Here is a 12,312-nt window from a genome sequence, read left to right on the forward strand (position 1 = left end):
GCCCATCGAGCCTGCCCCGCTATTCAATAAGGTCATGGCTGATCTGTCCGTAAACTCAGCTCCATCTACCTGCCTTTTCCCCATAACCCTTAATTCCCTTACTACGGCGGTCCCCAGCCACCGGGCCATGAGGAAACAGTATGATTTGGCAATATGAGTCAGCTGCACCTTTCCTCATTCCCTGTCACGCCCACTATTGAACTTGAAAGCACGTGAGGTCATTACCCGCGTGTCATCCATGTCAGCGCGGGAAGAAGATCAACTCCTTGAGCTTGCAAATGACGGTGGGCTGAAAAGTATGTTTGACATAACATCTCTGCCGGCATTCTGGATCAAAGTCAAGGCTAAATATCCTGAGATAGCCACGAAAGCACTGAAAACGTTGCTTCCATTTCCAACATATCTCTGCAATGAATGCAACGAAAACTAAATTGCAGAATAGACTGGACATAAGGAACCCCCTTCGAGTATCGCTGTCTCCCATCACCCCTCGATAGGACCGTCTTGTTGCAGGGAAACAAGCCCAGGGCTCCCACTGATCCAGCGATATTGGTGTGTTGCAATGATTTTATATGTTCATACGGGGAAAATATGTGCTGTGTGTTTAATATCCAAACGTTACTTAAAATGTTATGATGCTATTGACTTATAAGAGACTTATATAACCATATAACAATTACAGCACGGAAACAGGCGATCTCTGCCCTTCTAGTCTGTGCCGAACGCTACTGTCACCTAGTCCCACCAACCTGCACTCAGCCCATAACCCTCCATTCCTTTCCTGTCCATATACCTATCCAATTATTCTTTAAATGATAATATCGAACCTGCCTCTACCACTTCTACTGGAAGTTTGTTCAATACTTACTTCAAGCTCCCCTGTCCTCCCCTGATAATTGACTTATCGCTATACTCATGCGAGGAAAATATGCACTATGTGTTTAATATTAAATTCGTTAGACAAACCCTTTTAGAAGTGAAATTGAGTGTATTAGCCACTTAACACCTATATTCCGGTCGTGATTAACACCCCCCTCCCGCGAACAGAATCGCCAAAAACGATTTGTAGGAAGAAAACGGCACATACACGCATGCACACTGGTGTCCGCACAAGGCTTCATGGTCATTGTAGTCTGTCTCAGGGTAAACACGACGTATTTGACTGCTACTCTTGTCCGTTGGCAACCCTACACCCCCCCCCCCAAACGGGTTGGCCAGTCTGCAAGAATATTGTCAATAGTAAACCGGTCCGCGTTGCAAAAAAGGTTGGGGACCCCTGCCTTACTATGTAAAAACCTATCTAACTGTTTCTTAGATATATTTAGCGAAGAAGCCTCAACTGCTTCCCTGGGCAGGGAATTCCACAGATTCACCACTCTCTGGGAAAAATGGTTTCTCCTCATCTCTGTCCTAAATCTTCTCCCCTGAATCTTGAGGCAATGTCCCCTAGTTCTAGTCTCACCTACCAATGGAAACAACTTTCCTACTTTTATCTTATCTATCCCTTTCAACACGATCAGGACAGTTCACAAATGCCATTACCTTCTGAGGAGGCATAAGAGAGCTGGGCTATACCTATCTGTACTCACTTTATTCTACAGATGCTCAGTAGAGAGCATTCTAACTTGCTGCACCACTGCATGGTATGGAAGCTACGCTGCTGCAGACAGGAAGGCTCTACAATGTATAGTCCAAAGTGCCCAATACATCACCAGCACCAAGCTACCTGCCATACATACAGAATGGTGCCAGACATCATGTAGGACCCTACCCAAACTGCACATGGACTGTTTGCCTATTTCCATCAGGGAGGAGGTTACGTAACATCCACATCAGGACCACCAGACTCAGAAACAGTTACTTTTCCCAAGCAGTATGGCTGACAAACACCTCTACCCACTGTGAAAGCAGGCTCATTTGATTGATCAGTGCTTCTATCAAAGTTCAAAGTAAATGAACATATACTTATGATGTGTGATGGAGAGTATATTGACTGGCTGCATCACAATCTGATATGAAAACACCAATGCTCTTGAAACAAAAAGTAATGGATGCAGCCCAGCCCATCGTGGGTAAAGCCCTCTCCACCATTGAGTACATCTACACACAGCTTTGTCGCAGGAAAGCAGCATCCATTATCAGGGACCCCCACCACGCAGGTCATACTCTTTTATCACTGCTGCCATCAGGAAGAAGGTACAGGAGCCTCAGGACTCTGACCACCAGGTTCAGGAACAGTTACTACCCCTCAACCATCAGGCTCTTGAACCAATGGAATGAACTTCACTTGCCCCATCACTGAACTGTTCCCAGAACCTGTGGATTCACTTCTGGGGACTCTTCATCTCATGTTCTCAATTTTATTGCTTTTTTTTTCTTTTGTATTTGCATAGTTTGTTGTTTTTACAGATTGGTTCTCTGCTCTTTTGGATACAGTCTTTGATTCATTGATTCTATTATGGTTATTGGATTTACTAATAATGCCTACAAGTAAATGAATCTCAGGGTTGTATTTGGTGACATATATGTGCTTTGATAATAAATTTGCTTTGAACTTTGAACTTCTTTGGTCAAGAAAGCACAGCAACATCTCCACTTCCTGAGAAGATTGAGGCAAGTGATGCTTCTACCCCCGTTGTAAAGAATTTTTACACCACCACCATCGAAAGAGGCCTGACCAGCTGCATCACCGTCTGGTACAGGAATTGCAAGGCATCTGACTGCAAGTCCCTACAAAGGATTGCAAAGACTGCTGAGAACATCATTGGAGTCTCTCTTCCACCCACTAGAGATATTTATAAGGAATGCTGCGTACACAGGGCCCTTAGCATTGTCAGTGATCCCTCCCATCTATCCAAATATCTCTTTGACCCCCCCCCCAACACTCAGACTTGGAGGTACCATAGATTTAGGACAAGAACTGTTAGGATGTTAGCAACGCCTTTCCCCAGGCCGTTGGATTTAGGGATGGTGGGTTTGCTGCATGAGGTTTAAATCGACTGAGATTCTAACTTCCAGGGTTGGGAAGTATGACTGGAGATCATGACAGGCTGAACACGGGAAGGATATTTCCCCTGATGGCGGAGTGTGGGACCAGTGGACACATTTGAGAATGGGATAGGCTGGATTAGTCTGAGATGAAAAGTTCTTCACTTAGAGGGTTGTGAACTTTGGAATTCTCTACATTCAGGAATCTGTTGCTTGAATGATAGTTTTTGAGCATTAAGGTAATCAAGGGATGTGGTGATAGTGCAGGAAGCTAGTGCAGTGTTAGTAGGTGAGCCAAGGTCTAATGAAAGCAGAGCACCTGTCCCACTCCTACTCCTATTTCTTACGCTCCTCTGATATTTTTAAAAAAAGGAAATTTCTTAAATTAAGAATTCTTGTATGTTAATTAAATGGCAGCTTCTGAATTGTTCCCTCCAGCGCCTTTGTACCAGCATCCTTAGAGAAAGGTCATAAGAACTGACTGAGGTATGTGTACTTTAATGTGTGCTTTTTTTTGCACAATTTTGTTTGTTTTTAGAGAGACAAGAACACTGCTATGCCTACCATTCTTATGTTTGAGAAGGAGAAATAAGCATGAGAAAGAACAGAAGGTGAGCAAGGCAAACAATTATTTTTGTAAAATTACCTTATTTTCAACAATAAAAAAAGCTAGTCCATCTTTTAACTAACATAAAATATAACAAAATTAACTTGATTTTAGGATATGATTTGTAGGTCTAAGGAATATGGTTTGTTGGGGGAAATTGATTTTTGTTACAGTTGCACCATAAATAAATAGTAATAAAACCATAAATAATTAAATAGTAATATGTAAATTATGCCAGGAAATAAGTCCAGGACCAGCCTATTGGCTCAGGGTGTCTGACCCTCCAAGGGAGGAGTTGTAAAGTTTGATGGCCACAGGCAGGAATGACTTCCTATGACACTCTGTTTTACATCTTGGTGGAATGAGTCTCTGGCTGAATGTACTCCTGTGCCCAACCAGTACATTATGTAGTGGATGGGAGACATTGTCCAAGATGGCATGCAACTTGGGACAGCATCCTCTTTTCAGACACCACCGTCAGAGAGCCCAGTTCCATCCCCACAACATCACTGGCCTTACGAGTTCAGTACTTCAGATGGACACATCAACTTACATTATCCCCTGTGCAATATTCCTTTTGGACCATTTTAGAGGAAATTTGTACCGACTTGTCCCAGGAGTGACCATAATTTGGTACTCCTAGGATAACTGGGTGTTTAAAGCAATGGACTGCGACTATGATGATGTAAAACTCGTATATTTTTTATCTTTATGGCCCTTACACTTCATGGTTATGAACTTTATGGCCAACCAGTCTCTTTCTGATGTTCCAGCTGAAGGTCAGCAACCCTCCAGACTCCCCCTCCAATCAACTAAAGCAATGATTATCTCTGGTTCACTTACCTACTCCCTCTTAACTTCTAATTGATCTGAGCTCTGGTTCTCTCAACCTTAATCATCACTCTAGTCAGCCCATAGATCCTCCAATTCTTTGGTCCTCTACGAAGCCTTCATTTCCGATATATTCATCATACTTCTCATCTCTCTCTGACTTACACAATCTTATTCCAGACCTTAATCAGATCTTCAGCTACCGACTGTGACTCTTCCCCAGCATGGTCTCGTGACACACTATTGGCTTCAGAATAAGAAGGTAATATCTGTTCATTACCCTCATCACCATTACAGTTTGCCATGGTAAGCCCACAACAATCTAGCTATCTAGCTATCCACTTGGTGCTGACCACAGTTACTAGATTTTTCATGATGTATAGAATGCTTGTCAATGTGTGCACATTAAGCTCCACTTTTAGGTGAAAATTCATAATTTAATTTACCAGCACTTATTGAAGCAAAGTCATTAGTAAAGCGCATAATCATCTTACTGTTCACCCCTTTATTTTCTACTGTACAGTTTTAAACTGGGAAACAAAAACTTAGAGACAATTATGGAATCAATGAAGATTTGCTTTTAAGCACGTTACAAATACAGCTTAAATATCAAGTGATCCAGGAAGTTAACAGTGATGTGGTCTTTGCTCTTATTTTGATGTAGCAGGACATGCAGCTCTACTATGTTGCAAATTGTAGAACTCTTTCTAGTCAAATTCTGCAAATACATAGAGATTTCAAAAGCACACAAATATTTTTAGTTAATCTTGCTTTGGCACCTTGTATCATTTGTTGGTAAATACAGTGTCTGTAAAAAGTATTCACCCCACTCCTTGCAAGTTTTCATGTTTTATTGTTTTACAACATTGAATCGGTGCCTTTAATTTGGCTTTTTTGACACTGATCAACAGAAAATACTCCTTTGTGTCAAAGTGAAGACAAATTTCTACAAATTAGTTTAAATTTATTACAATTGTTAAACAAAATACTTAATTGCATAATTACTCACCCTTTCAAGTCAGCATTTAGTAGATGCATCTTTGGCAGCAATTACAGCCTTGAGTCTGTGTGGATAGATCTCTATCAGCTTTGCACACCTGGACACTGCAATTTTTCCCCATTCTTTACAAAACTGCTCAAGTTCTCTCAGATTGCATGGGGATCATAAGTGAACAGCCTTCTTCAAGTCCAGCCACAAATTCTCAATTGGATTGGAGGTCTGGACTCTGACTTGGCCCCTCTAGGACATTAACTTTGTTGTTTTTAAGCCATTCCTATATAACTTTGGCTTTATGCTTGGGGTCATTGTCTTGCTGGAAAATAAATCTTCTCCGAAGTCGTAGTTCTCTTGCAGACTGCATCAGGTTTTCCTCCAGGATTTCCCTGTATTTTGCTGCATTCATTTTACCCTCTACCTTCACAAGCCTTCCTGGGCCTGCTGCAGTGAAGCATCCCCACAGCATGGTGCAGCCACCACCGTGCTTCACAGTAGGGATGGTGTGTTTTTTGATGATGTGCTGTGTTTGGCTTACACCAAACATAGTGTTTAGTCTGATGGCCAGAAAGCTCAGTTTTGTTTCAATCAGACCATAGAATCTTCTTGCAGCTGACTTCAGAGCCTCCCACATGCTTTCTGCCAAACTCTAGCCAAGATTTCATGTGAGTTTTTTTTTAATAGTGTCTTGCTCTTTGACACTCTCCCATAAAGCTACAACTGGTGAAGCACCCAGGCAACAGTTATTGTATGCACAGTCTCTCCCATCTCAGCCACTGAAGCTTGTAACTCCTCCAGAGTTGTCATATGTGTCTTGGTGGCCTCCCTCACTAGACCCCATCTTGCACAGTCACTCAGTTTTGAGAACGGCCTGCTCTGGGCAGATTTACAGCTGTGCCATATTCTTTCCATTCATTTCTTGATGATTTCTTGGGATATTCGGTGACTTGGAAACTTTCTTGTATCCATTTCCTGACTTGTGCTTTTCAATAACCTTTTTGTGGAATTGCTTGGAGTGTTCTTGTGTCTTCATGGTGTAGTGTTTGCCAGGATACTGGCTCATCAGCGGTTGGACCTTCCTAATACAAGTGTATTTTTACTGTACTCAATTGAAACACCTGGGCTGCACACAAGTGAACTAATGATGTGACTTCTTAAAACCAATTGGCTACACCAGTGATGATCTGTGTGTCATATTAAAGGTGGTGAATACTTACGCAGTCAAGCATTTTGTGTTTTTGTGATTAATTTAGATAATTTTGTATAGATCTGTTTTCACATTGACACAAAAGAGTTTTTCTGTTGATCAGTGTCAACAGAAGTTAGACCCACTGTGATTCAAAGTTGTAAAACATGAAAACTTCTGGGGGAGAGGGGTGACTACTTCTTATGGGCACCGTACCATCAAATCTATCACTCCATTCAGGTGCTCAGACTGTGTGGTACACAGTCAAGATTAAATAACCATATACTAATGCCCAGTTGCGTTAGGGCACAAAATGTCACAGAGCCAATATGCCCAAACATGAAATATTTCGTCTCAAATGAATCTGTTGATATCTTAGGTATTAAAAGCAATGTTAAACTTCTTTTAATTTAGCTTAAGGATTCATTCTAGTTTGAGAAAGAGTTTGGAATTTCCAGCTAATGTGTAGCACAGTGCAGTAAAACTCTAATAATCCAATATAGAACTATTTGAAAATCCTACCAGGCTAGGACAGTACAGTAAAGAGAGGAGGGGAACTGGGCATTTCCTTTCACTTTGTGCTCAGTTCTCTTGCTCTCTTTACACTCTGGCTCTTTGATTTCCTCACAAGCTTTCACTTTCCAGTGCCCCAGTTCCTACACACCCTTTCCACTATACTGCCTTGAAATTAACTCATTGTTTCTCTCATTGCCTTAAAACTTTACTGAGACCCTTTTAAACTTACTAGGCTCACTGGAAAAAATTATTATTCTATTTTGTAACATACAAAAAAGTGTGGCGGATGTTAATAGAATCAAATGTTAGTTACCATGGAAGTCCCAAGCTAGCTGGATTGTGGTGGTGTATGCTTTCAGTGTACGACATGACAAGTAAGTTATGATGTCTGAGTTTACCTTTAACAAATTCAGAAATTATTTTTTGTTTTTCAACAGGATCCTGAATTCTTTGAGAGATGACTACTTGCCTGTAGAGATCTGTTAAAATGGAACTATTGATCTGTTTTATAATAAGTGATGTTCCATAAAATATGTTGTAAATTGTTTTGCTTGTTGATACATTTAGCTGCTCTGTTATAAGTGTTAGAATAACTTTAATAAAAAAAAGCATTTCCATAATACTGTTGTATCATTCCTTGTTTCCTCTCAGTTTGTGTTGGTGGCTGGCTAGTTTTCATAGGGTTTATGTTCCTACAGAATAGGGAAAACATCATGCTGACATTTGCACCAGATTAACTGACAGATATGCCTATAGCTGGCCAATTCTAGAGCATAACCTTTCATTCAGCGTAGTGCCAGTCACAGGACTTCTGCATTACCAATCTGATTCCTTATGAGAGATACAGGACAAAATTAGCAAAAAGTTTGGTTCCATTTCAAATGGGTAGAAGAGCATTGTGTTAGATGGCTGAAAAACCTGAGTTTGTTGCAAGGGAAGGAAATGATAGCCTTGATCTTCCCACCACTTCTGGGGGAGATCTACTAATGTACTGGTAGATGTTGTAAGAGGGCAAAAATGGGGTACAAAGCAGAAAGAGAGAAATGTCAAAAATGAGTAATTTACTCAAGCAATATTTATCCACCGCCCACTGGAGCAGAGAATACCAGAGATTCTTCACCCCCTGCAAGAAGAAATTTCTGTTTGCCTCAGTTTTAAATGACTGACCCCTTGTAGTTATACCCCCTTGTTCAAGACTGTATCACTTCTGGAAACATCCTAATATTTACACCATCAATCCCCCTTCAAATCTTACATTTTTGAATAAAATCACGCCTCATTCTTCTAAACTCCCAAAAAATGCAGGCACAAACTATTTAGTCTGTCTTGATAGGATAATATTCTCATTCATGGTGAGAGGTAAATCTCCTTTGTACTACCTTTAATGTTATATCTTTATTTCGACAAGGGGACTTAAACTACTTGCAGTATTGCAGGTGAGGCAACACCCTCCCTGTTTTTAAACTCATTATCCTTCACCAGAACTTCCCTCCTGTTCGTAGTATGTTGATTGGGCAGCACACTGCTATAGTGTTAAGTGCAATCGCAGAACGGGTTTGATTCCTGCTGCTTTCTGGAAGGAGTTTGTACATTTTCTCTGACTGCATGGGATTCCTCCCAAGTTCCAAAGACCTATAGCTAGAGTTAGTAAATTGTGGATATCGGAAGCAAGGTGACACTTACAGGCTGCTCCCAACACAATCCTATCCGATTTGATTTAACTCAATCGATGCATTTCTCTGTTTTGATGGACTTGTGACAAATAAAGCTAATCTTTACTTCCTACGTGGACTATGACCACTGGATCCTCCCCCTTGCATTGCAAGTTTTTCTCCAGCCCTCAAGGGATATGGTTAGCCTTAAGAAGGTATCTCAGCCTTTGAACTAAGTCTTTGCAGCGAAAAAGGGCAGATTACTTGACCAATTAACCTGCCAATCATTTATTGGTTTGTGGAGCCTCTGGAGAAAATCCATGTAGTCACAGGGATAAAGTGCAAACTCCACCAGACAACAGGATTGAACCCAGGTTACTGCAGCTCCACTGACTACCATCATAACACTCTTCGGTGCCTTCCCAACAGCCCACACTGTGAGAAGGATGCAGAAGGGGTTCAGGAGAATAAAGGTAGATTAAGTAAAGAGGCAGGTTCATGTAAAACAGATCCTAACGCTGTTAGCTTTCCAGGCGAAAGCTGTGAAGTGCGCATGCCCGGGAACCTGTCGCGCGTTGCTAGGCGACGACTGCGCGATGCGCGGCGGAGAACCCGGGCTGTCGCCGGCTGATCCGCGCCGTCCTCGGTAAGTTCAAACTCGGAAAACCTGCTGGCCTTTCTTCACAAGCCGTCTGTTGCATTTTCAAAGCATTCATGCCCCTGCGGAGGTTACGCGTTTTCTATTTCCTTTAAAAACCGACGGCAAAGCAACTGTCTGCTGTAGAGCAGAGGCGAGGAAGAACTTTCTTCACTGGTTTCCTGAAGCCTTGTCCAGTTACTGATGTACAGGGTGTAACATTGGGTGTATATATAGCCAGACCCCAGCCAAGGAACAACATTAAGGACCAAATAAGTTAACTTTTGACCGGGAGGACATCCCTGCATATTGTTAATATTTTATTTTCTCCTTTTTCTTCTTTGCCTTTGGTCTATATACTGCAGTCCTACAGCTGACGGATCTTTCCTCTCAGTTTCTGCTTCAGTAACATTTCTCCTTCTTGAGTGAGGGAGTGCACACTCAAGGCCCTGTCTGCCTTGTTGAGGAGTCATTAAAGATCCTCTGGTAACCTTCTGAAAAAAATTGCAGAGACATCCTTTCTGGTGAATTTGGCAATATTTGTCTCCACACCAATATCTCTAAGAGAGAGCATTTGGTCCAGGTGTTTGCAATTTTGGTTGCCATTTTTTTCTGCATAACAGGGAAAACATTCCAAAAATGCAGGTGCAGTGTCTGAGAAAAGGTAAAATTTTGAGATGCCATGAAAGGCGCTGTATAAAAAATGAGTCTCTTTTGTACTTGGGATAATTACTTTTAGATAAGTTATTCTTTTATTACTCGTTCTGGAACTCTCAGCTGATTATTAATGTACATTTAACAATCTTCATATTTCAATTCTGCTTTATCAATTTTGAAGCTTTTTTTTATTTTCACGCATTTGAGGATGTAGCACTCTGGTTTTACTGCATGCATTCTCACTTCTACAATGCTGCTTACGTATCAGAAGTTCCTGACCAATCACGTATTTGAAAATGTCCTGTGACATCATATGGACATTATGACATTACACTGTCACTACTCGCGGATTCTGGCCAATCATGTTTCAGTACCAGATAAAGTCCAAGATGACAAGATATCAAGTGATTAGTTGAGCTACTGATTGATAGGTATGTGGCAGGTCAGAAGGGACAACACTGTGATTTCATGAAATACTTTCAAATAGCTCCTTTTATTATGAATGACACGAGATAGAAATAGGCCAACATAATATTTTATTAAGAATTAAATTTAGATAAGTTTTATGCTTATTCTGTTATGATTATGTACATCTGTGAATGAATCATTGTTTTTCTATTTTGTCACAGAAACTTATTTAGGTCCCTTTTAAATGATTTACTTGTCAACTCTCCTTCTCACCTCCATATACCTTTGAGTAGCGATTCCCAAACTCCCAGAAACTCGGAACACTTGCTTGACCACCCCCTGATTAGTTGTTTTCCAATTGGCTTGAGCGCTGCAACATCCTACTCTTCACTGATTCACTGACCCTCCGCCTCTTCCTCCAACAGTAGATTGGAGTATCAAATTACTTGCCCTCTCACCAAATTCCCCAAGCTCATCATACTTTCCCAACCCAATTTCCCTTTCACTGATCATTTGATTTCTCTTACCAACCGTCCGCCACCCTTCCACTGACCCCATTTTATGAGGTCTATTTAGAATGGCCTCTAGGCTTGGAAAGTATTGAAATTCCATGCTTTAGATTCATAATCAAGACAGTTGTGTGAGTGTTGCGCAGTGTTTGTTCAACAAGTGTAGAAGATTGCCAACGGTTCCAACAGGAAATAGATCAGTTGCAGACAGGTGTTGCACTTTGGGAGATCAAATGTAAAGTGGCTGTACACATTTAATAGCTGTGATGGTATTGGGTTTGCTGGCTCCAAAGTTCCAAACTCAAGTGAAGACCCTAAGCCCTATCAGCTACAAATAGCCATAAGTACCCTTACTAAAGGAAGGTTATACTGTAACTACCCAATCTTCAAAAGCTGGTTCATTTTCCTGTTTATTCTCCATGGCGATTTTAGCTTCTAATACTCATTATTTGAGTGATGCATTCCCCACTCCCTATCAAGTGGGTACTGCTCTCTTCATTTATACAATTTCTTTGCCACTTGAGTGATTTCACACACACATGATATTTCCTCCGATACTCTTTACACAAGCTGTCCAAAAGCTTTTTGCAGACATATTTCCGGGATTCCCACAATTAATGCTGCAACGCTAACTTTCCTGAGTACATAAACTTATTAATTGAATCCCAGGGGGACCAATATCCTGGCGGGGAGGTTTGCTAAGGCTACTGGGGAGAGTTTAAACTAGAATTGCTGGGGGTTGGGAACTGAACTGAAGAGACGGAGGAAGAGGCGGTTGGTTCACAAATAGAAAAAGCTTGGAGACAGTGCGAAAGGGAAGATAGGCAGATGATAGAAAAGGGACGCGCTCAGATCAGTGGTTTCAGATGTGTATTTTAATGCCAGTATTATGAACAAAACGGATGAGCTTAGAGCGTAGATCAGTGCTTGGAGCTATGATGTTGTGGCTGTTACAGAGACTTGGATGGCTCAGGGGCAGAAATGGTTACTTCGAGTGCCAGGCTTTAGATGTTTCAGAAAGGACAGGGAGGGAGGCAAAAGAGGTGGGGGCATGGCACTGTTGATCAGGGATAGTGTCACGGCTGCAGAAAAGGAGGAAGTCATGGAGGGATTGTCTACGGAGTCTCTGTGGGTGGAAGTTAGGAACAGGAAGGAATCAATAACTCTACTGTGTGTTTTTTATAGACCACCCAATAGTAACAAGGACATTGAGGAACAGATAGGGATATAGATTCTGGAAAGGTGTAATAATAACAGGGTTGTTGAGGTGGGAGATTTTAATTTCCCAAATATCGATTGGCATCTCCCTAGAACGAGGAGTTTAGAT

General features: G+C 41.4%; 2 protein-coding genes across 5 annotated transcripts in view; both read left to right on the top strand.

Annotated features, from left to right (window-relative positions):
• The window catches only part of LOC134359668 (uncharacterized), a 67,203-nt gene extending 59,514 nt beyond the window's left edge, over window positions 1-7,689 (top strand). Inside the window, exons 12-14 of the mRNA XM_063073169.1 lie at window positions 3,527-3,599; window positions 4,607-4,688; window positions 7,560-7,689. Of these exons, the coding sequence (XP_062929239.1) occupies window positions 3,527-3,599; window positions 4,607-4,684 (151 nt within the window). The 3' untranslated portion in view covers window positions 4,685-4,688; window positions 7,560-7,689. The remainder of the gene's footprint in view (window positions 1-3,526; window positions 3,600-4,606; window positions 4,689-7,559) is intronic.
• Window positions 7,690-9,080: 1,391 nt separating this feature from the next.
• Window positions 9,081-12,312, top strand: part of LOC134359944 (uncharacterized) — a 41,900-nt gene continuing 38,668 nt past the window's right edge. For 2 of the 4 annotated variants that reach the window (XM_063073818.1, XM_063073817.1), the window contains exon 1: window positions 9,081-9,247. Coding sequence is in view for 1 of the 4 variants with exons in the window: in XM_063073814.1 (XP_062929884.1) it covers window positions 9,371-9,420 (50 nt within the window). In the remaining 3 variants the exon portion in view is untranslated. Of the gene's footprint in view, window positions 9,421-12,312 lie in introns of all 4 variants that reach the window. The other 2 variants (XM_063073816.1, XM_063073814.1) reach the window with 2 other exon arrangements.

The sequence above is a fragment of the Mobula hypostoma genome, chromosome 21 (assembly GCF_963921235.1).
Source record: "Mobula hypostoma chromosome 21, sMobHyp1.1, whole genome shotgun sequence".
Lineage (NCBI taxonomy): Eukaryota > Metazoa > Chordata > Chondrichthyes > Myliobatiformes > Myliobatidae > Mobula > Mobula hypostoma.